At 39.0% G+C, this 21889-nt stretch overlaps 1 protein-coding gene across 1 annotated transcript in view; it reads left to right on the forward strand.

Moving 5' to 3' along the window:
* hsp90b1 (heat shock protein 90, beta (grp94), member 1) overlaps positions 1–21073 on the forward strand; it is a 29589-nt gene extending 8516 nt beyond the window's left edge. Inside the window, exons 17-28 of the mRNA XM_041794793.1 lie at positions 197–267; positions 8486–8789; positions 11926–11961; positions 14135–14187; positions 14321–14404; positions 14634–14740; positions 14859–15012; positions 20004–20105; positions 20197–20271; positions 20369–20437; positions 20545–20680; positions 20783–21073. Coding sequence (XP_041650727.1) covers positions 197–267; positions 8486–8789; positions 11926–11961; positions 14135–14187; positions 14321–14404; positions 14634–14740; positions 14859–15012; positions 20004–20105; positions 20197–20271; positions 20369–20437; positions 20545–20680; positions 20783–20916 — 1325 coding nt within the window. The 3' untranslated portion in view covers positions 20917–21073. The remainder of the gene's footprint in view (positions 1–196; positions 268–8485; positions 8790–11925; positions 11962–14134; positions 14188–14320; positions 14405–14633; positions 14741–14858; positions 15013–20003; positions 20106–20196; positions 20272–20368; positions 20438–20544; positions 20681–20782) is intronic.
* The last annotated feature ends 816 nt before the right edge of the window (positions 21074–21889 follow it).

The following is a 21889-nucleotide window of genomic DNA, read 5'->3' on the forward strand; positions in this document are numbered from 1 at the left end:
TTAAAACCTGTAGATTACATAGGATAATGTTAGGTGCATGTGGTGTGTAGCCAGCCTTTTCTGCCAAGACAGTACTATTCTATGTGCATTATTTTTGTGAATATTGAAGCATCTTAACTTATTTCATGGAGCTTGTGTTGATCTAAAAATTTTATTGTTGGACAGATTGAAGAAGAGGCTGAGGAGGAGCCTGAAGAGCCAGCAGAAGACGACGACTCTGAAGATAAAGAGGAAGCTATGGATGATGATGATGATGATGAAGAATCGGTGAGAACTGTTGACATTATGTGGCATCTTAGTGAAAATAATTCACACATATAAATGATGAATAACGCTGATTATTTATTTCTCTATTGCAGACAAAACCAGACAAAGACGAACTGTGAAGCACTGAATAAGGAGCACGTAACAACGGAGCTGGAAGTGGATTTGAGTCTCATTCCAGCTCCATCATGGTCAACGTTATCCTGGGTGGGGTCCCTGGGTGGGGGTTTTATAAGGCGTGCGTTGTTTGTTTTTGTTTTGTTTTTTTTTTTATCACATTCCTCATGACTGTAAATTTGTTAATATTTAACTGACCTGTCTATGGAAAGATGCGATCCTGTCTCTTGATCGAATAAATGTTTCCTGGAAAGAGGATATGTATGGTGTCTGTGCAGTGGTAAATATGCATGAATACAAAAGGGGGGAAAAAAGGCAGGGAGTTGCACTGCCGGTTGAAAAGAGGTAATGAAACTAGTCAAATTGGTATTTATGCCAAGGCATGTTGGGCTCACTGGTAGCCATTTGACAAGAAGAGAGAGAATGGTCAGCAGACAAATATGAACAGGGCAACCAAATATTTTTTAAATCATTCAAATTGCCGCAAAATGAAAGATAAGTCCATAACACAATGCTCTTCCCAGACCTGCACAGTCAACTTCAGGACAAATAATAAAGGGCTGTATGTGAAAAGGCACAATTCTAAAAGGTCAAACTTAATTCAGCTGAAAACTCAGACTGTAAATGCAATGCCTGTAAAGATTTTTAATATGAAATCTCTGAAGACAGGATAATGGTTTGTGTTGATGCTCACAATAGATCTAAAATTACATATCTGAAACAGTATAAATGTTTAGGCAACATCAGCTGATCTACATCAGCATAACAAACCATGCCAGCTGTATAAAATGTATAGAAAATAGAGGAACATTATTTCAGTGTATCTGGCAATGCAGGAAAATTAAAGTGTTTTGGAAAGAGAGGAGATAAACACTGGAAAAGATCATTTCAAATATTTGTATAGCCCTTCTCAATAAAAGTAAAGTGCTTCACACTACATCTATTAAAACAGAGAAGATAGAACAGAATCATACAAAGAAACCAGAAATATCAAAAACAATAGAGTGAGAGATAAAACATTAAAATTAGAGTGTAAAAGAATGTCTGGTAAATAATATGACTGACTGTGAAAGTCTGATCTCTGGTAGACCGCTCCAAAGTCAGGGGTCTGACTGCAAAAGCTTTATCCCCCTTTGTTTTCAGCCCTGACCCTGAACAGCCAGCATCCTGGAATCAGATGTTCTTCATGCTAGTTTTGTGTAGCTTATATCCTGAAAAAGATAAATACAGTAAAGATAAACAGGTATTTATTGATCTTAGCTACTCAGTACACAAATTATTGCACTGTTATGGGAAAAAACACTCAAAGACTGAGCATAACTTGGTGGATGAGATAGATTTTGTCATGTCTTGCTTTAGAAACGATATCCGACTTACATCGCTTTTCACGTTATTATGCAAATGACATTTTTCTTATTTTGTTTATTATGTTTTTGAACAAACTTCATAATGATAACCATTATTTAAAAAAAAAAACTCAAAATGCACTGTTCCACATTGTTAAGCACAACAGAGTTTTAAAAGATTTTATAGGTTGTAAAGAACTGAAAATGGTCATTTGTTGAATTTGCAGCATCAGGGGGTCATATTTACTAAAATCAAAAGCTATTTCAAGCAGACATCTTAACAGGACAAGTTCCATGTTACCATAGGAGCCCTTCTTTGATATCACCTTCACTATTCTTGCATCCATTGAACTTGTGAGTTTTTGAAGAGTTTCTGCTTGAATTTCTCTGCAGGATGTCAGAATAGACTCCCAGAGCTGCTGTTTTGATATGAACTGCTTCCCACCCTCATAGATCTTTAGCTTAAGGATGCTCCAAAAGTTCTCAACAGGGTTGAGGTCAGGGAGGATGGGGGCTACACTATGAGTTTCTGTCCTTTTATGCCCATAGCAGCCAATGACACAGAGGGATTCTTTACAGCATGAGATGGTGCATTGTCATGCATGAAGGAAATTTTGCTACAGAAGGCACTGCTCTTCTTTTTGTACTATGGAAGAAAGTGGTCAGTCAGAAACTCTATTTACTTTGCCGAGGTCATTTTCACACCTTCAGGGACCCTAAGGGGCCTACCAGCTCTCTCCTCATGAATCCGGCCCAGAACATGACTCCGCCACCTCCTTGCTGATGTCACAGCCTTATTGGGACATGGTGTCCATGCACCAACCATCCACTACTCCTCCATCTGGACCATCCAGGGTTGCACGGCACTCATCAGTAAACAATACTGTTTGAAAATGAGTCTTCATGTATTTCTGAGCCCGCTGCAATCGTTTCTGCTTGTGAGCATTGGTTAGGGATGGCTGAATAGTAGATTAATGCATGACCACAAGCCTCTGGGGGATTCTACACCTTGAGGTTGGTGGGACTCCAGAGGCACCAGCAGCTTTGAATACTTGGTTGCTGCTTTGTAATGACATTTTAGCAGCTGCTCTCTTAATCTGATGAATTTTTCGGTCAGGAACCTTCCTCATTATGCCTTTATCAGCATGAACCCGTCTGTGCTCTGAATCAGCCACAAATTTCCTCACAGTACGATGATCACGATTAATTTTTCATGAAATATTTAATGTTTTCATTCCTTGTCCAAGGCATTACACTATTTGACACTTTTGAGCAGCAGAGAGATCCTTTTTCTTTCCCATATTGCTTGAAACCTGTGGCCTGCATAATAATGTGAAACAGTGAATTTGAGGTTTTTATTTTTTTAAAAACTAACTAACTAAACAGCAAAAGCTTGAGGACATACATGATGACCTTTCATCAACCATGTCAAAAGTCTACACTGGACGAATGATCCAAAAAAAATAAAATAAATAAATAAATTAAAAAAAAGATGACTGATGTGTACAACATAGTTTCTGACCTCAGGCAAATTTATTTTAACTTTTACTTATAACAACAATCTGTATAATTTTGTCTGTTAATAAAAGAAGCCCCTTAGTTTCCCAATATATTGTATATGATGTTATCAGATGTTTAACAAAGGAAAATTAACTTTAGAAATCAAACAGAGAAGACAGTACTAGTAAAGTCTGAGGGTGTGATTGTCAGAACATTGTTTTGCAGCAAAGCTAAACTACACTACATCTCTACTGGGGTCCAGGGACCCCTGGGGGTCCGCCAGCCACAGCTTGTGGGTCTGTGAAATAATTCAAAATAATATATTAAGTAATGTCATGTGATTAAAAATCAAATTAATACATAAAGGGACCACAGCTCCATAAAACAACCATACTAAACCAATCACTCCTACATAAGTCAGCTTTGGGCCAATAAAAACTCAGATATGATTATGAGATATCTATAAATCTATCACTCATCAGGAATTAAAAAAGCACAAGAAAAAACACAAAGGGTTTGGACAAGAGCTTGTACTTAAATACAGCATCTAGGAGTACAAAAGGCATTTAACATATGTTTAATCTGTGTGAGGTTTATGTGGAGGTCCTTGGAAAATTTTCTGCCCTGTAAGGGGTCCCTAGCCTTGAAAGGTTTGAGAACCCCTGCTGTAATCTATTGGAGACAGGAATGTTACGCCCAGCACAATGCTATTGTTTTACAGGAAATTTCCTCAAAGACAGAGCCTTGTTTTTCAACTGAAAATTCAATTAAATTAAAAAAACTGATTTATCAGAATATGATCATATGATGTAATCTATCTGTGCACTTCATGCTCTTAACCAGTAGGTGACAGTCTCCCATGTCTTAAAACATGAATGGCAGATATCCTCACACAGAAGTATAAAGCAAAGGCAGCATACAGCAACATGTTTCCTATTTATTTATGAGCATCTTCACTAGTTTTTTCCCCAGGATGTCTCCTGGTCATCTTGCTGTAGAAGTCTTCTGGGCATGCCCAACTAGGAGGAGACCCTAAGATAGACCCAGAACTCACTAGAGGGAGTACATATCCCATCTGGTTGGGAATGCTCAGACTACCTAAGGAGGAATTGGAAAATGATTCTGGGGAGAGTAAAGTGTTGGTTGACTCATTAAGCCAGCTGCCACGGCAACCGGACCCCGGCAAATATAAAAATATTGGTTGAATGAGACCAGTGTTAATCATTAATATTATGATAAAGACAGTACCCTCTTATTATTAAGACCAGTGTTAATCACCATGAGCAGAGCACTAGCAGTGTTTAGCCCCGTTACAGTGGCGACAAAAATCTTCCCTCTAATGTGCCGGGGTGTTAAGTATTATATGTCACACCACATTGAATTATTTTGTATTGTATAGTGTCTCATTCCAAATGTTAACCAATCCATGCATTCACATGTAGAGTAAACCATAACACTTATGTTTAACTTTCTTTATTTTATTTATTGAATGACAGTTGAAGTCTTAAAGTGACCTGAGGTGTTAAGGAAGAAGTCTACATCACTCAGACTGATAATAACCCTACTCTGCTGAGAATCATAAAGCAGCTGCAGTGCTCAGGATCTACGGTCTACAGAGCATGCCTCATCCTCAGTGCCTTTTCTAACTGTCTGATGTCTTCTTACAGTAGGTACCATGATAAGGAGAGTATGGCTCACATCTAAACAAAACTCCCCTCTGTGGTCAGCTCACAGCCTGCAGTCTTGACTGGCCAGTTGGAGAACTCGCAGCAATGCTGGCCAGTGATCATGTGAGTGAGAAAATGTTGTTCCTTCTTAACAAACACTGACAGATGTGGGCCACAGCAGGGGGAGGGGTCTCCTAGGGAACAAAGCAGATAATAACTGTGCTCTTATGGTGGATATTTCTATTTACCTACAGTGATTCTCTGCTGCTAACCTGCAGAATGATTACCCTGCCTCTTTGTTCTGTACCACCAAATTTCAACATGATTTGTCCAGCACTAATGCACCAAAGAGGAGAGGGCTTTCACGTGTAGCCTCTCTTGTGTCTTGTGTCCCCTAATCTGCTTCAGTGCTTCTGCTTCTTCTGATGAATGTTCTTTTAAACATGCAGTTTTAAATCTTATCTTTCGTTATTGTGATCATTTAATATTCCATTCTTCTTTGATTAGATGTGTTGTTTTTGAGAGATACAAAGTGAAATTGAAAGTTCCCGATATGACAAATCAAAGTGCACATGTAGATGCAGTTTTTTAATGCTATGACTTATTGCAGTGAGGTATTTGAAGATCGGTATTTCAGAGCAACTTGTGCTGTAGCTTTTACTTCCAGAACAAGAAAATATTTGACAAGAGGTTTGTTTTAACCAGGTCTTCAAGTTTCAATTGATTGTAAAGAATTGTAGCACATATATACAGAGGCCTTAACAGGACATGCTTCAACTTACTGAAAGAATGTATTATATGACTTGTTTTCTCAGAATAATAACGCTTGTTTTCCAATCACAACAAGCATTTCTTCCCCAAGGTCCTAACTGATTTATCTAATTGTATCAGGATAATTCAGCTTTGCATGTTACAAGTTAATATCTTGAGTTATTGACAAATGACCAAAATCAAATTGTCACTGGAAAACAAGTGTTACTGAGAGAAAACAAAATGAATAGGTTGAAATGTCAAGAAAAAACACAAAATTTACTTGTTAAAATGGGAAATGAAGTGACAGAAATAGTATGGATACATTTAATGTAGGGGCTTTTGTACATGTGTATGTTTTTGTCTTTCAATTTAAATTTATTTTCAAGCTTCCATAAGCAGGCCTGCTCATAGAATAGGCCCAGGGAAAGACCCAGTAGGGTAGACTGAGTACAGATGAGACACTTTTTGCTTCTCCATTTTTGAACAGATATTGCACAAAAACTGTACACTGAAAATAAGTGATTTTTCATATGTAGTTTAATCTGTTTGTATACTAAGTTATTATTGATGAATATCATCTATAAGTTGTTTATTTTTTCCACAATCAGGTCATAAACATGAGGTGCATTTTTACCATGGTACCGTCTCAACTATACCCCATACATGTACAGTTGAGACAAAAATTACAATTTTACAAGAAATTTCTATATAAATTCATTCCTCTTTATTGGAATTTAAAAAAATGGAATATTACTGTAAACAAGCAATAATAAAACACCAACTGTGGCCTAATTAGACTATATATATTATATATACTATATTAGACTAGACTAAACAGTCTGCCTATCTGTCAATATAACACAGTTCAAATATCAAAAATATTAGATTTTATTTAAATTTTCTTTGTTTGTGGTCTTATTATGACTTGTAACCTGTTATCTTTACTATGCACAACCAGTTAAGACATTGTGTGTCAACTATACCCGCTAACCATCTTGTGCATTTCTCTAGAATTACTCAGTGACCTAACATGCCAGGATAACATGAAATATGTGAGTTTTTAGGGCACAGAATAACGTTTGCAATGATGTAAGTTATGTTTGATGGTCACAAAAGGATAGTGAGCTATTCATTGTGGAGGGGACATGGTAAAGTGAAATTCTTACCTTAGTAAAAATACTTTTGCTGATATCTTCTGACTGGAGATGCCAACACTCTTCAAACTTCCCACCACCAAAGAGGATGCTAATATGCATGCACTGAGTAAAAATCATGGCTCAGGATTGCAGCACAGGCAAAATATTTAGGGTGTTTCAACTGCACACGTCTCAACTATACTCAGTCTACCCTATTAGACCCAGCTATTAGGCAAAGAATTTTGGAATCAGATAAAGTTTTTTTTTTTTAATTAAATCAGGTATCCTGGATCAAAGATGCATGTCTGACATTTGTGAAAAAAAAACAGCTTGAAAATCAGTTCTTTTTCTCAGTGAGTTACCGCCATTTTAACTATGGATAGACCTCCCGCTGCCATTGACTCACCGTCATTTTAAGCTGCGACTGCATCTCTTGCATATTGCTCCTGCGTTACAGGACTGAGGAGCCCAAATACAACATCTCATATGCAACATCTACGATTCATATCTATGGTTAATGTAGCTATGTTAGCTTTAGCAACACGAGCTTTAGCAAACATTGCTAATACTGACCAGCTATGTTACCCATACAGATAATGTAGCTAAGTTAGCTTTAGCAAAGTACCTTCATTAGCTTTAGCTATCAAGCTATTTTGCATGAATGAATATGTGTTTATGAGATTTGCAAAACCGTGAAAGCTAAGCTAAGTTACCTACGTAGTGTACATCGCTAACGTAACTAACGTAACGTAGCTTCATTAGTTTTAGCCTAGATATGCTGGCTCTGTTAGACTATTTTCATGGAGGACAAACTTTTCTCCTGTAAGCAGACTGTGTAGTCAGCTTTATTAGACATTTTGTAATTAGGATATGCAGGTCAGGTTTTTGATGTTTAACTTCTACTATGCTAGACCTTACCTTAACACTTACTTTAATGCTGACTAGAATTTTATCCAATTTTAATTTGAAAGTTTAGCTTGCGTTGTAGTTATGACAGTTCTCCCAGTGGTGGTCTGCAACGGGAGTGTCTGAGAGTTGCGCTGCTGGACAGCTGCAGCTGTCTTGACTGAGACTAGACCCCGGTAGCCCCCCCATCATGGGTGACCCTGCCTTCAAGGTTTTTTGTTTGTTGATTGTAAATGCATCACATTCAAACAAGTCTTATCTCTTTGCTGATCTTTTTTCTTTAAACAGAAAAAAATTGAGTATTTTCATACATTTTTTTAAAAGAGGTTCACAGTCACTTGGTGGACATTTATATTAAAACAAAAAACAAAAAACAAATGTAAAAGGCTTTCAAATAGGATTTTTATTCTTCCAGTCCCACTGCAGAAATTTTTCAGAGATGAGATTCCTAGTCTCGTGTCTTTCGGTGTAAATCGTTGTCTGTCCCAAACACAGGAGGTTTCTCTATCCTGTCGTTTGTATTTTGTCGCTCACTGCAGTCTCGCGCTGCTGCTGCTGCTCATACGCAATCCCTGGATAGGTGGTTGCCATGGTTTCCTGGGTCACATGCGTGGGTTTCCTGTAGCCAGAAGCAGCAGAAGATGCTCGGACCAAAAACCCAGAGCCATTTTCATTGAAGAAAAAAACAGAGACGATCCGCTGTGGACGGCTTACTGACTGGGTGCCCTGGTTCTTAGACCTCATTTCGGCTAATTTTCCGCTCCCATCTGTGTATTTGGTTCTTTGATATTCGCAGCAAACGGGTCTGGTCCACACTCATAGACTGATAACAGGAATGAGTATAGAAATTCCTGAAGGACTGACGGAGCTGTTACAGAGCTTTACCGTGGAAGTGTTGAGGAATCAGCCCAGGGATTTGCTCGAGTTTGCATTGCAGTATTTCACCCAGCTGAAGGAAAAGGAGACCAAAGAGGCCTCGTTTGGCAATGACCAAAATTCGGCCCCGAGACCTGGAAAAGCGGTCAATTTCATTGACGAAGCGATGCAGATTGATTCGGAAAACGGAGAGGAGGACGACGACGATGACGAAGAATTTATAGGTATGATGACAAATTTACTGTATGTGTGATTTTATACTGAAATATGAGCTTGTGTCACTCCTGAGGGAGAGGACATGAAGCACATTGGGCGCAGTGATGCTCCGGCGCGCGCCACCTTGCATCCACCATGGCTCTGTCATTTGCCAAATATGGTCACCGAGGCTGAAGGATGGTACATTAACGCCTTCATCTGAGCACGTTTTTCATGTGGAGAGGAAAGAGTTAAACCACAGCAGAGAAAAAGCCCCTGGCTCTTTTTTTTTTCAGAATAAGCCAGCAGCTTTGGGTCATTTGAATATTTTCAGTATCAGGTTCAGGCCTGATGGGCCTAAACTCATTATCCATGAAAAATATCACAAAGCAGCTTATAGTTGAAACCCCTGCTGTGTTGTCTACACTGTAAAATGATAGCTTTCACCTCAGCAGTGGTCATCATTTGCACAATTGCCGGTGCAGTATTGCCATCAAGTGCAGCAAGTAGCATAGCAACCGGAGCTCTGACACAGCATCCCAATGAGAGCTGGGGTCTGCAATGCTTACACAAGGACAGGAGCACGATATGCTAACTGTTGTAGTCATTTACAGTGAACCTGCTCTGCTATCACCGGCGTTCTAATAGATGAGACCTCCTATCTTATGTATATTTCATAGCCAGCTATTATGATGGAGCTTTTCTTCCTCATTTAAATTAATTCAAAGAGGCAGAGGCACTTGAAAGCAGCTGTTCTTATTCAGGTCTCACTCAATAAATATGGATCCTGAATCAGGCGGGGTCAGGTGCTGCTGCTAAGGTGGATTTTTTTTGTACTTTTCAATACCACGTTTCATAAAACAACATGTTCTCTGTCATTTTAATGATTAGAGCATAAGTACAGGAACTAGTGTTGCATAATACTGTTGCCTATACCTGATATGTTGATATTACAAATTTATTTTAGCCGATATCAGCATTTACATATCTCTGAACTACATACCTGCAGATACCAAAGCACGCTGATAATATTGTGGATCCCTATCATAAACTTAAAAAACTACATAAAAAAGATGCATGTGGAAGGAATTCAGCTATCAAAAATTGCAAGAAAATTTCCTGCAAACTGTCTAAATTGAACAAAAACACTGCCAACATGCAATCTGGACAATCTCCCAGGGATTGCTTGCAGTTTTTGATCACTGAAAAATAAATGACCAAATACTGGGTGCCAAGGACTTTTGTTCTATTTGCCATGTTATCAAAACAAGTCTTGATATCATGTGCTGTTTTTGAGTGTTTAAATCAATGTTCAAAATTCTGGTGTTGACACCCTTTGTTGAAGGACGTAAGAAAGGGTGGGATTTGAAGGCCCCGGAAAAGAGCAAAATAAGGCCTTTCACCATTTTGTTTAGAGATATCAAAGCTTGTGAAAGAAAATATTCTAAAGCTTTGCTTATCCAATAACAAAGCCAAAGAACTGCATCAAAGTACACAAATGTAAGCAAGGAGTACTTACCACCTTAAATGAGCAACAACATCATTCAACTCTCCACATCTCAATAGTTTAACATCTCAGGGCAAGGTGTAACTTTGAAAAAGTATGCACACTAACAAGTGTGACATCAGTTACACTGCCACAAATACTATTAAAAAACTATCCCTTTTATTACATATTAATCCCCTTTATTATGGATCTGATATTACTATTTAAATCTACCTTGAAATTGTTTAAAATAATTGTCTGAAATGGTCTTTTTATAATGGTCCAGTGTGGCAATGTATCTAGACTATTTTGAACTTATTTAAGCACGCTGGACAGCTCTGAAATATTTTTTTAACTGTAGCCCCATTGGTTCCCATAGAATAACAGCATTTTATATAAATATCAGCTGATATTTACAATAGGGCTGAATGATTTGGGAAAATAATCTGTGTTTTTCCCCCCAGTATTGAGATTTTGGTTTAGTATGTGATTATTTCTGAATTTTCCTATCTTATATATTTTTCAACAAACACAAGCAATAAATCATGTTATATTATAACCAACACAATATTAGATTAAACTAAAGCTGACTGATTTTGGTAATATATCTGATTGTGATTATTTTGGCTCATATTGAAAGTTGGATGTGAATTTTTGTGTGGGGGATGGTCATTTTCATGTAAGTCTCATTTTGAATAAGAAAAACGTACAAAAATAACATCTCCACCAAAAAATAAATATTGCACCTTCTGTGATTTGAAAATTGCAGAAGGAACTGTGGTTTAATCTAAATTTTTCAAATGATTTTCCAGCCCTAATTTACAACATTATAGCCAATGATATTTGGCAATAAAAATCTGCCTGTATCAGCTGTAAATATTGGCCGCACAAACAACTTAGTTTTTGGAGTTTTACGCTGGGCAAACAGGCCTATGTCAGATGAAGTCTTTTTCTTTATTCGTCATCATTCCTTACACTTTAAAGTGTGTTTTAAGGACTGAAATCTGTTCATTTGTTCATTCTCAGACTTTGAATTGTATGTTTTAGGGACTAAAGTTTTAAGGTATTAACTACATTTATACATCAGTGTGGATATTAGTATCAGCTAAATTATTTAGTAAATATCTGCATATCATCAACAATCCATTATCATGCATCTCTATCTGAAGTCGTAGCAGGAGAGCTGTTCCTGTGAAGACTAATTGTTGATGAGGTAGCATACTGCAATTATTGTCCTGTCCAGGAATGTATGACAATATCAGCAGCAAGCAGCTGCAGAAAAATGTTTGATCAATGGTATAACAAGCTTATTTAGAACTTAGGATATCAATCCTCCAACAGCTGGAGGGACATAGCAGTGGACGCCTCTCTCTTGTGCATGGAGGTGATTTTCTAGGACAAAAAATTAAGGAAAGAAAAATGGTCATCAAATATACTTGGGTGATTGTAGTGGCTGGCCTGAGTGTGGTCTATGTGTTGGAAACACTTCACATTCAGTGCATGCCATTGCCTTTGCCTTGAGGCTCCTTGGTACCAGAGGCCTCAGGCAGTTGCCTTCCTTTGCCTAAAGGGAAAACTGCCTAAGGTGTGATAAGGACTCAGTACAGCCAACAGTCAGTCAAATCTCCTCTATGATGATGAATTTTAAAAAGGTTTACATATTTTATGTTCTCTTGCAGCCCCGGTTATAAACAGATTCAACAGAAGAGCATCAGGTGAGTTCATGCTTTTTTTTCTCAACAGTGTCTGTGCTATTTTATATTTTACTTAAGCTATGCCAGACTTGCTCCTGTCCATGCTTTAGTCAAATATTGGTTCTGTCTTTTGTCACTGTCTTCACCATATTATGATGGAGTCGGTTTATCTGAGTTTGTAAAACCACGTTGTCTGGTTAATAATGTGAGTGACAGATGTGGGTGGAGAGATCAGACAAGTACTACTATTAATAAAAACCTCTGGCCTGTGAAAATAGCACAGTTATAGTTTCATCTGCATAGCAGCTGTTGAAGGACAGATACTGGCATGTTTGGCAGTCTGAGTGGAAAATGTAGGTGACACTTTTTCAGACCTTTTATCACCTCAGAGGGAAAATTGAGGCCAACATCTGCTAAATAGGACACACAACTTTGGCAGTAGGCTGAAGAAAGCAGGCTTCTTTATGAATTAAATAAGAGGGATTCATATATTTATACCAGGGCGTACACTTTCTGTTTTATCGACAAGGATTTAGGACTTAATCCCTGTGTTTACCATGCCTATTAGAAGTATTCACCCTCTTAGATGTTTTACCATTTTATTGGTTTTAAAAATCAATCATAGTCATGACGTCAAAGCAAGTAATGGTAGTATGAAGACACCTGTGTCTGGAAGGTCCAGTTACTGGTTAAACAGTATTCCTGGCTACCATTTCACCATGAAGACAAAAGAACACTCCAAGCATCTCAGAGGAAAGGTTTTTGACAAGTATAAGTAAGGTGATGGATTAAAAACAATCCAAGGCACTGAAAATACCCCGGTGTTCAGTTAAATCCATCAAGAAATGGAAGGAATATGGCACTTGTGTAAATCTGCCAAGATCAGGCCGTCCTCACAAACTGAGTGACCGTGCAAGAAGGAGACTAGTGAGAGAGAGAGCACCAAGACACCTCTGACTACTCTGAAGGAGTTACAAGCTTCAGCAGCTGAGATGGGAGAGAGGCAAAGAGAAAACCCATTAAATGTTGACTAGAGTTCACCAAAAGGTATGTGGGAGACTCCAGGGTAAAGTGAGACAAAGTGTTTTTGGTCTGATGTAGTCATTACGGTGCTTTTTAGCCATCAGATAAGATGCTATGTTTGGCAGACACCAAACACTGCACATCACTACAAACACACCATCCCCACTGTGAAGCACGATGGTGGCAGCATGATGCTGTGGGGATGCTTTTTGGCAGCCGGCCCTGGAAGCCTTGTAAAGGTTGAGGGTAAATTTAATGTGGCATAATCTAGGAAATCTTCGAGGACAATTATATTCAGTCTGAAGAGAACTGCAGCTTGGGAGATTTATTTTTCAGCAAGTCAATGACCCATACAGCGGAAGCTACACAGAAGTAGTTTAAAGACAACAGGGTGAATGTTCTGGAGTGGCCGATTCAGAGCACAGACCTCAATCCAATAGAGGATTTGTGGCTGGACTTGAAATGGGATGTTCACACCTGATCCCTGTGCAACCTGACAGAGCTTAAGTAGTTTTGCAAAGAAGAATGGAGTGAAATTGCAGTATCCAAATGTGCAAACCTGATTGAGACCTATCCACACAGACTCAGTGCTGTGATTGCAGCCGAAGGTGCATCTACTAAATACTGACTTAAAGGGGGTGAATATTTATGCAATCCCTTATTTTACCTTATATATCTTTATTTAATTGATATTAATTTGTAGAAATCTCTGTTGACTTTGACATTAAAGATTTTTGTCAAAAAATCCAAATTACATTGACCATGAATGATTTATGAAATCATTAGGAGGTGAATACTTTTTATAGGCACTGTAAAATTTGGTAAATTCTTCCCTTTTAAATCACATTTGTTGTCTAGTTCCAGTGAGGCACTTTAATTCAATAAAATTCTGTTATTACAAGAGCAGAGGAAATTTGGTGTAAGTGCTGCCAGCATCGCTGCATCCCTAATGTCCCAAACTGCACATGAGAAAGGTGTTTATTCAAACATTTATTGGATGAAAGTGTGTTGGAACCATCTCTGGGATTTGGCTTTTATTTTTTGTGAAAGTTATGCTGCTCCATCTTAAAAATGAGGTTGTATTATTCAGCATTACAGAAATTTTTCTTACGTGATGTGTAGTGATTTGCTGTTAGGAGTGTTTATTAATTTTCTGATCTCCATCGTGTAGTGTGTGCCGAAGCATTCAACCCTGATGAAGATGAGGAGGAAAAAGAGCCATGGGTATGCCCTAAAGTTAATACATTACTCCTGAAGTTATGTGTTCTGTTTGAATTATAGCTCTGAGTATCAATCTAAGATCACTGTAACTGACACTGCCGTTATGTATATTACAAGGCTGTGATTCAATTTGCAGATCACCCACCCCAAAACCGACGAACAGAGACAGAGACTACAGGAAGCGTGTAGGGACATTCTTCTGTTTAAGAATTTGGATCCAGTAAGTGAATTATTTTATATGAGCTCTTTTCTCATCTGCTTTGGCCTCAGCTATCTTAAAATTATACAAAGGAGCACATGGCTTTAGGCCAGCAGCATTTTACCACAGCTCAATGCATTTTTCATGATTTTTTAAACACAATTATTTTCACATTGTTGGAACAGCACACCAAGTTCTGCATGTTGGATTTAAAATTCAAGTATTTGACCAATATTTTATGCCACCACAGGAAGAGATGTCTCAGGTGCTGGATGCCATGTTTGAGAAGTTCTGCACTGAAGGGGAGCACATCATTGATCAAGATGATGATGGGGACAACTTTTATGTCATTGAAAGGTGATCTTCTTGTCACTGAATCATTCTGTGTCAGACTATTTATTATACATCAGTGTAATAAAATTAACAAATTAATGCTTCTGTAGACTAACAATTTATCTTTTTTTCCTTTCTCCAGTGGGACCTTTAATATTTTTGTGAAGGTGGATGGCGCAGAGAAGCTGGTGGGTTGCTATGACAACCGAGGCAGCTTTGGAGAGCTGGCACTGATGTACAACACCCCCAGGGCAGCCACAATAATCGCCACCTCGCCTGGAGCCCTTTGGTGCCTAGTGAGTAAACCATTAAATCCCTGTTTACGAGCACAGTCGGCTCCGTGCTCTGGGTTTTTATACCATGCTGTGCTGCCAGGGATCATGATTTACTGTAAATATATGCAGCTTGTCTGCAGCAGCACTGATACTGGTAGCATAGGTGAGATGGTGTTGAGATAACATGCTGGATAAAAACTGTGAAAAATGCATAAACTGGACTGTTCTTTCATATGTTACAAGCCTTTAAAAAGAATCATGCTGCTGTTTTAGCACTTAGCTGTCAGATCTGTTCTGTGCACTCTAGAATTAAAGTAGCTATGTATTGAAGGTGTTATAAATGATTGAAATATGAAATTGCTGCTGAAACACAGGTGCAGGTAAAACTTGTGTTCCAAATTTTACTTGAATGTCAATTTTTTGTTAAAGAAAATCCAGCAAATTTATGGGTGTTGGTTGGAAAAAGCAGTGGTGAATCTTGAGTTGCTCCTCCATCTGTGAAGTGGCATGTTTATTAATAACTCAGTGCGGGTTGTGTCCTTAATCTGTGGGTAACGGCGCTGTTATGTCATCTGTGTGCAGACTGGGCAGGTTGCAGCTGTATCCCCTGTTGACCTGAGAGCACGCAGTGTGTGTTTGAGTTTGTGAACAAGCAGCCTGTCGTGTTCAAGCGTCTGTCTCCTGCTGAGGGGCCTCTGAGCAAACAGCAGAATGAGCTTTAATTGGAGTAGGATTTAAGCCTAAGATTTAAGTTGTTTACAATATAGTCTTCAGCTTTGGTTGACTGTACTAACCACTTCACAACCAGGTGAGAGCTGTGAACACTTTATGCTTGTTAAGCTGCCTTTTACATGTTCTCTTCTCCCAGCTAGAGGGCGCCTTAGGCTTTTCTGCAGCGTAGTTAACATGTTCCTGCCAAGGATCTGAGTCTCAGGCCTGGTCTCAATGTCCACACTCACACACTCACTGACTTTGAGGTGCGCTTCTGCAAAGTCTGTGAGGGCTTAGGGCTGTCCCACTGTCAAATCATAAAGTGCATGAGGGATCTTTCGAAGACTTTTTGAGCCCCTTTATGCACCCTTTTTGTAAGTGGGTACATCTGCAGACTTAGCATGAGGGAATTACTCATAGTTCATAGCATTGTGACGTATGACATGATTTCCCAGGGGAAGCCAGCTAGCAAATGCAATAAAAGCGAGGTGAAAAGAGCAAAATGGTAAACAAAAAACATGGAGGATGCAATCAAGGTTGACAGCAAAAATAAGAACAAAACAATTTTTCTGTGAGTGTATTATATAAAACTGCCTTTATCCACTGAGAAAATGGGCCTATATGCAAGGCAGGCTTGTTTTTTTATCTTTGTTTTTATCTCTGCAAGTTGCTGACTGTCTACAGAAAACAAAGAGCCGTCTCATTCCCATTTATACCACTTCAGGCCCTTGCACCCTCATGCACTCAATCACTGTCCAGGTGTAGTCAGTTAAGTCTATAAGGGCTCAGGGCTCAGGGTTTAGGGAAGAGATTGAGATTCAGCCTAACTGTATTAACTCTGATGAATTGTCAAACAGGGAGATTTCCAAAGATTTAGGGCTGTTGGCTGCAGGATGACATGAGCAAATGGGTGCTGCTTTCAAAGTAACTGGACTAGTTTACAGCTTGCATTAGACCCTCTGTTATGTTAAAGCTCCTGCAATCATTTTAGATGGTTATGAAACTGACTGAAATTACTGAGGCCTCTTTGTGAGCTTGAAAGGAAAACATGATTATAAGCTATATGATAGATTACACAAATCAAAAATTTCTCACAGGAGCTTTAAGATGTAGCTCACAATGACCCAAAGCCCATGCCGTAGATTCGTGTGGTGCTGAACCCTACACAGAAGCCTGCGCTCGTCGCTGACATGAACTTAACAAATATAACAACACGTCAAAACATCGCACTGGCCTGTTGGTTGTGTGTACTGTATTGTGAGATAAATGGCTGCAGACAGCATCTGCTTACCAACATCTGACAATATGACGAGCAGTTCATGTCTCTCTTAGTGGCGGAAGAAGTGCAAACATTCCCCGTCCTCTGCCCTAGCTAATCCAGCAGCCATCATTCCCATCTCCACCGGTGTCTCCTCTCCTTTCTTTTGTGAGGCAACTGCAGTTTAATCAACTGCTGTCAAATTTGTATTAACTTCAACATAATACATGGTACATGATTTCAGTTTCAGTTCATTCTGAATCTGAAACCATGATTTCCTGTACACAAGCAGGAACTGAGGCATAACAGGCGCAGAAGTTAGTGCTTGGATGGAGTATTGCAGATACAATGTGGTCAAACCAATGAGCATACTGTAGGCCACTACAGTGTAGCCAGGGCACAAGAGTATAACAAAAGCTTTGCAGCTAATTTTTTGTCTCAAATTAAAAAAAATCAGTGGATATGCACCTCGTATGGATTTGAACTAAAAAAGATAATCAATTCATGACAGATTTTGAACTAGCAAAAATATTTAGCTATAGGTATGTTATTCAGATTTTGCACTGTTCTGACAGAGGGCAGAGGCATCCAGAAGAATGCCCCTGAAGAAAGCCTTAAACATTTTACTATAATCTCTGCTACACATGCTGCAGAAGGTGCTGTGAGATTTGTAATGCATGGAATCTTAGCGAACTCCACTTAGCACAATGAAACTGTGTCTAAATCATCCCAGGTATTATTTTCTGTCAGCACTGGTAGTGACATGTCAGTAATAGGCAACCAAGTTGTAACCACTGGTGTTGATGCAGTAGTGCACAAAACTGCAGTGCCTTGAATATTCACTTGAGGATGGCTGCAGAAGCCTCTTATGTCCTGTCAACAAGAGTGTTAAACTTTTCTATTTTATTTATATTGATGCTAAGAGCAATGTATAAATTTATGTTATTGGAGTGTAACTGGTTTGACTGAAAGGTAGGCATTTTGTAGATGCTAGCCAGGAGGTTAAAAGCCTGCCTCAGCTCCATCTCTTTACCAAGTATATCAATAGAAAGTAAGGGCACACCAGTTGCCCCTGTATTGTGTTGTAGCACCATTGCCCCCCTTCCGAAGTCACCCACCCGGGGTCACACTCATTTTCATCCCTGGAGTTTAACAGCTCAGAAAAGCCCACTTAAGTTCACAAGCTTTTACTGCACATCTGGACACTCCAATTTTACTCTATTCTTCTTTGCAAAACTGCTCAAGCTCTTTCAGGTTGCACAGGAATCAGGCATTAACAGTCCCTTTCAAGCCCAGCCACAAATCCTCTATTGGATTGAGGTCTGGGCGTTTACACAGCAACTCCAGAACATTTACCTTGTTGTCTTTACACTGTTTCTGTGTAGCTTCCGCTGTATGCTTCAGGCCATTATCTTGCTGGAAAATAAATCTTCTCCCAAGCTGTAGTTCTTTTGCAGATTGAAAAGGATTGCCCTCCAGGATTTTTCTATTTTCTGCTACATTCATTTTACCCTTTATCTCTACAAGTCTGCCAGGGCTGGCTGCAGAGAAGCATCCCCACAGCATGATGCTGCCACCACCATGCTACACAGTGGGGATGTTGTGTTTGTGTTTGTGCCCAACCAAATAATTGCCGGGTCCCAATTAACCGCCGGGTCCCAATTAACTGCCGGGTGTGGCAGTACATTTTGACAAATAAAAGCCTGTTCTAAATAAATGCCGGGTGTAATTTAGTTAAAGCTCCGATATGTGACTGAGATGAGATGAGAATCATTTAGAATGAACTCCCAACTCCCCCTCCCTTCCTGTTCTTCTCCCTGTTTGAGCTCCGTGGCTCCGCCCCTCTCTTTACATACCTCCTCGCGGATGAGACTGTCTGCTGAATTGAATACTGATGACGGCAAAGCGCTTGTGGAGTGATTTTGCTCTGCTTTTCCACTGAAATCAATGGCCGAATCACAGGCAAGAAAATACTTCATCTCATCATGAACAAATTCTACAAAGGACCGAACACCGCCGTAATTCCGCCATTGAATCAAGTTCAGTTCCTTACCAGTATTTAAAGTGTTTAGAGGGTGTTGAGTTGACAGAAGAAGACAAAAGTATAACTATGGTACTGTAATCTTGACTTAAAAATCTAAAGGTGACATTCATACTGGTGTAAATAAATAGTTTGATTAAATTCACCATATTTTTCCAATTTTTGCTAAGCAAGATTTTTGTGAGAAAGGAATTAAACGCCTGTTCCAAATAGCCGCCTGGTCCCAAATAAACGCCTGGTCTGTTCAGGGATTGAAACAAACGCCCTATTATTATTTGGTATTTTACAGTAATGAATTTTCTTCAAAAGTGGCCTCCTCTTTGGAACAGTTTGTGTTCTGTTGCACATCTGCCACTTCTAGCTTACCTGTGCCATCTCCACCTGTGCTTGTATTAGAAATTAAACCTGCATATTTCACTGCATCAGAGAATTAAGCTTTGACAAGGTACATGCGGAACCAATGTAACAGTAATGTATCCAGTTAGACAGACATGGACGACCTTCCCTGCCTGACCAAGAACCGGGAGAAAGAGGGAGAGAGTCTTGTGAGGGTTTATGAGGTGCAACAAATAAGTGCTCCTGACCGTGTCCATCCCTCACTAGTGCAGCCTGTTTAATGCCACTGTACACCAGCCCACCAGGAATTCTCCTGGTTCTCCAGATAAGCCACCCCAGGCCTGCCCCCATTGCTCGAAACCCAACTGGGCCAGAGCACAGATACATCATCACATTATAACATCATACACACAATTTGCAAGACGTAGTCTCAAGGAGAGTGTATAGATTTATTTGCTTATTTGAGGCATTTTAATCAGATAGGGGGTCAAAAAACTTTTTCAGAAACCAATGAGTGATATTACTTAAAGAATGTCCATGTTTTATACAGCCCATGATAGCAGCCTGGCATCAGCTGACATATATATTGGATGTATATTAGTATTAAAACACTGCATCTCTAACCATGAACCTCAATGTTTTTCTGTCTTTCACTGTGTGATTCAGGATCGTCTGACATTCAGGAGGATCATCGTGAAGAACAATGCCAAGAAGAGGAAGATGTATGAAGCGTTCATTGAAACACTACCACTGCTTACGTCATTAGAGGTTAATATTAGCTTTGTCCTCCAGCTCTGTGAATGTGCCATTTGCTTGCGTAATAAAACCATAGTGACACAATTATTCTTTTTATCTAAAGCTCTCAGAAAGAATGAAGGTGGTAGACGTATTATCCAGCAAGGTGTACAATGATACACAGCAGATCATTGCTCAGGTGATTGATCTTTATGCACAACAATCTAGTCTTGAATCCTTCCTTTTATTTTCTTCCACAGTGAAATGCTTCAATAAATTATTGCTTTATTTTACAGGGTGATTTAGCAGATTGCTTCTATATTGTTGAGTCCGGCCAAGTAAGAATCACCATGAGAAGAAGCAGGGTATGTTTTATCATTGGACCATATATGTGTTAAAAAAACCTTCCAGCTTGTTTCTTTAGGGTTCTCTGGTATTTTGCATGTCTTAGTGTGCTTTTATTTTATCCCAGACGAAAAAAGATCAGGAGGATGAGGAGATGGATATCGCCACATGCACAAGGGGCCAGTATTTCGGGGAGTTGGCACTAGTGACAAACAAGCCAAGAGCTGCTTCCGCCTATGCTGTGGGGAGCGTCAAATGCCTGGGTACATTTTTTGAAAATTGAATCCTTATATTTGCTATATTTTCTGTAAAAATCCCCTTAAGTCATGTTGACCATTTGCCTTTTGGCTTCTGTTTTCTGACAGTCTTGGATGTCAAAGCCTTCGAGAGGTTGTTGGGCCCGTGCATGGACATCATGAAAAGAAACATAGCGAACTACGAGGAGCAGCTGGTGACCCTATTTGGGAGTAGCACTGAGATTGAGCAACAAAGTGCATGAGAAGGCTCCAATGGACCATGGAAACAAATTTTCTCATAATCACTTTAACAGCTTTTCTTACAAGAAATGTGAATATTCATTCCAACATTTGTGTGTCCAACAAACAAGTCAGATCCCCAGAATGAAAAATGGTTGATGTTGAAGGCTGCCACAATGCTAAAGCCAAAGCAGAGTTGCTTGAAGCTTGTTTAAAATAGATTTATCACAACTAAAACCTTAAAAATGTAAGTGTGCACTCACTTTTCATTGTCAAATTTACAATTTGTTTTAAGGACACTTGTGTTAACTCTCACCTTTTCTCTGCAGTGTTATGGTAACACATACATTATTTTGACATTTGTACATTTATGAACCTTTTCTGCCAAAATCAGATGCCAAAGCTGATTTCTTACAGGACAATTATGAGCAAATACGTCACAATATCTTGTCATTTTCTTGCAAGAGCACCAACACTTGCAGCACTGGTGCAATGGTACACCGATCCAATGCCCAAATATGAGAAAGAGTGGACAGTTTACAGAGTAAATCAATTTGACTCTGAATATTTTACATCTTGATCAGAATGTTGACTTGGCTTAACTTTTTTTGATATTTTATCAAAAGATTCAACCCCATGTGCACATGTTCATAAATTGTATATCATTGTTGGTAAGTGTTTGTGGCTGTTAGCCTTATACAATGCTTTTGCAAAAAATAAAATAAAAACAAACTTCAGAAAGATAGCTGATAGTTTTGTAAGACTATACAACACATTGCTGTACAATTTGAACTGAGTATTAACTGTTATTATATAGACAACCCATGTTGAATTTGATCAGTTTCCCCACTAGGCTGTAGTCTTTATTGGCAATGTCTTGAGACGATTGCTTTCATGTGTTTTAGTGTAAAATTTTAGTCATTCTGTTATTGTATCAGTGAAACATAAATGATGATTATGACATCCATTTTGCTGCCTACCTCTGCCAACAACTCA

The sequence above is a fragment of the Cheilinus undulatus genome, linkage group 9 (assembly GCF_018320785.1).
Source record: "Cheilinus undulatus linkage group 9, ASM1832078v1, whole genome shotgun sequence".
Taxonomy (NCBI): Eukaryota; Metazoa; Chordata; class Actinopteri; order Labriformes; family Labridae; genus Cheilinus; species Cheilinus undulatus.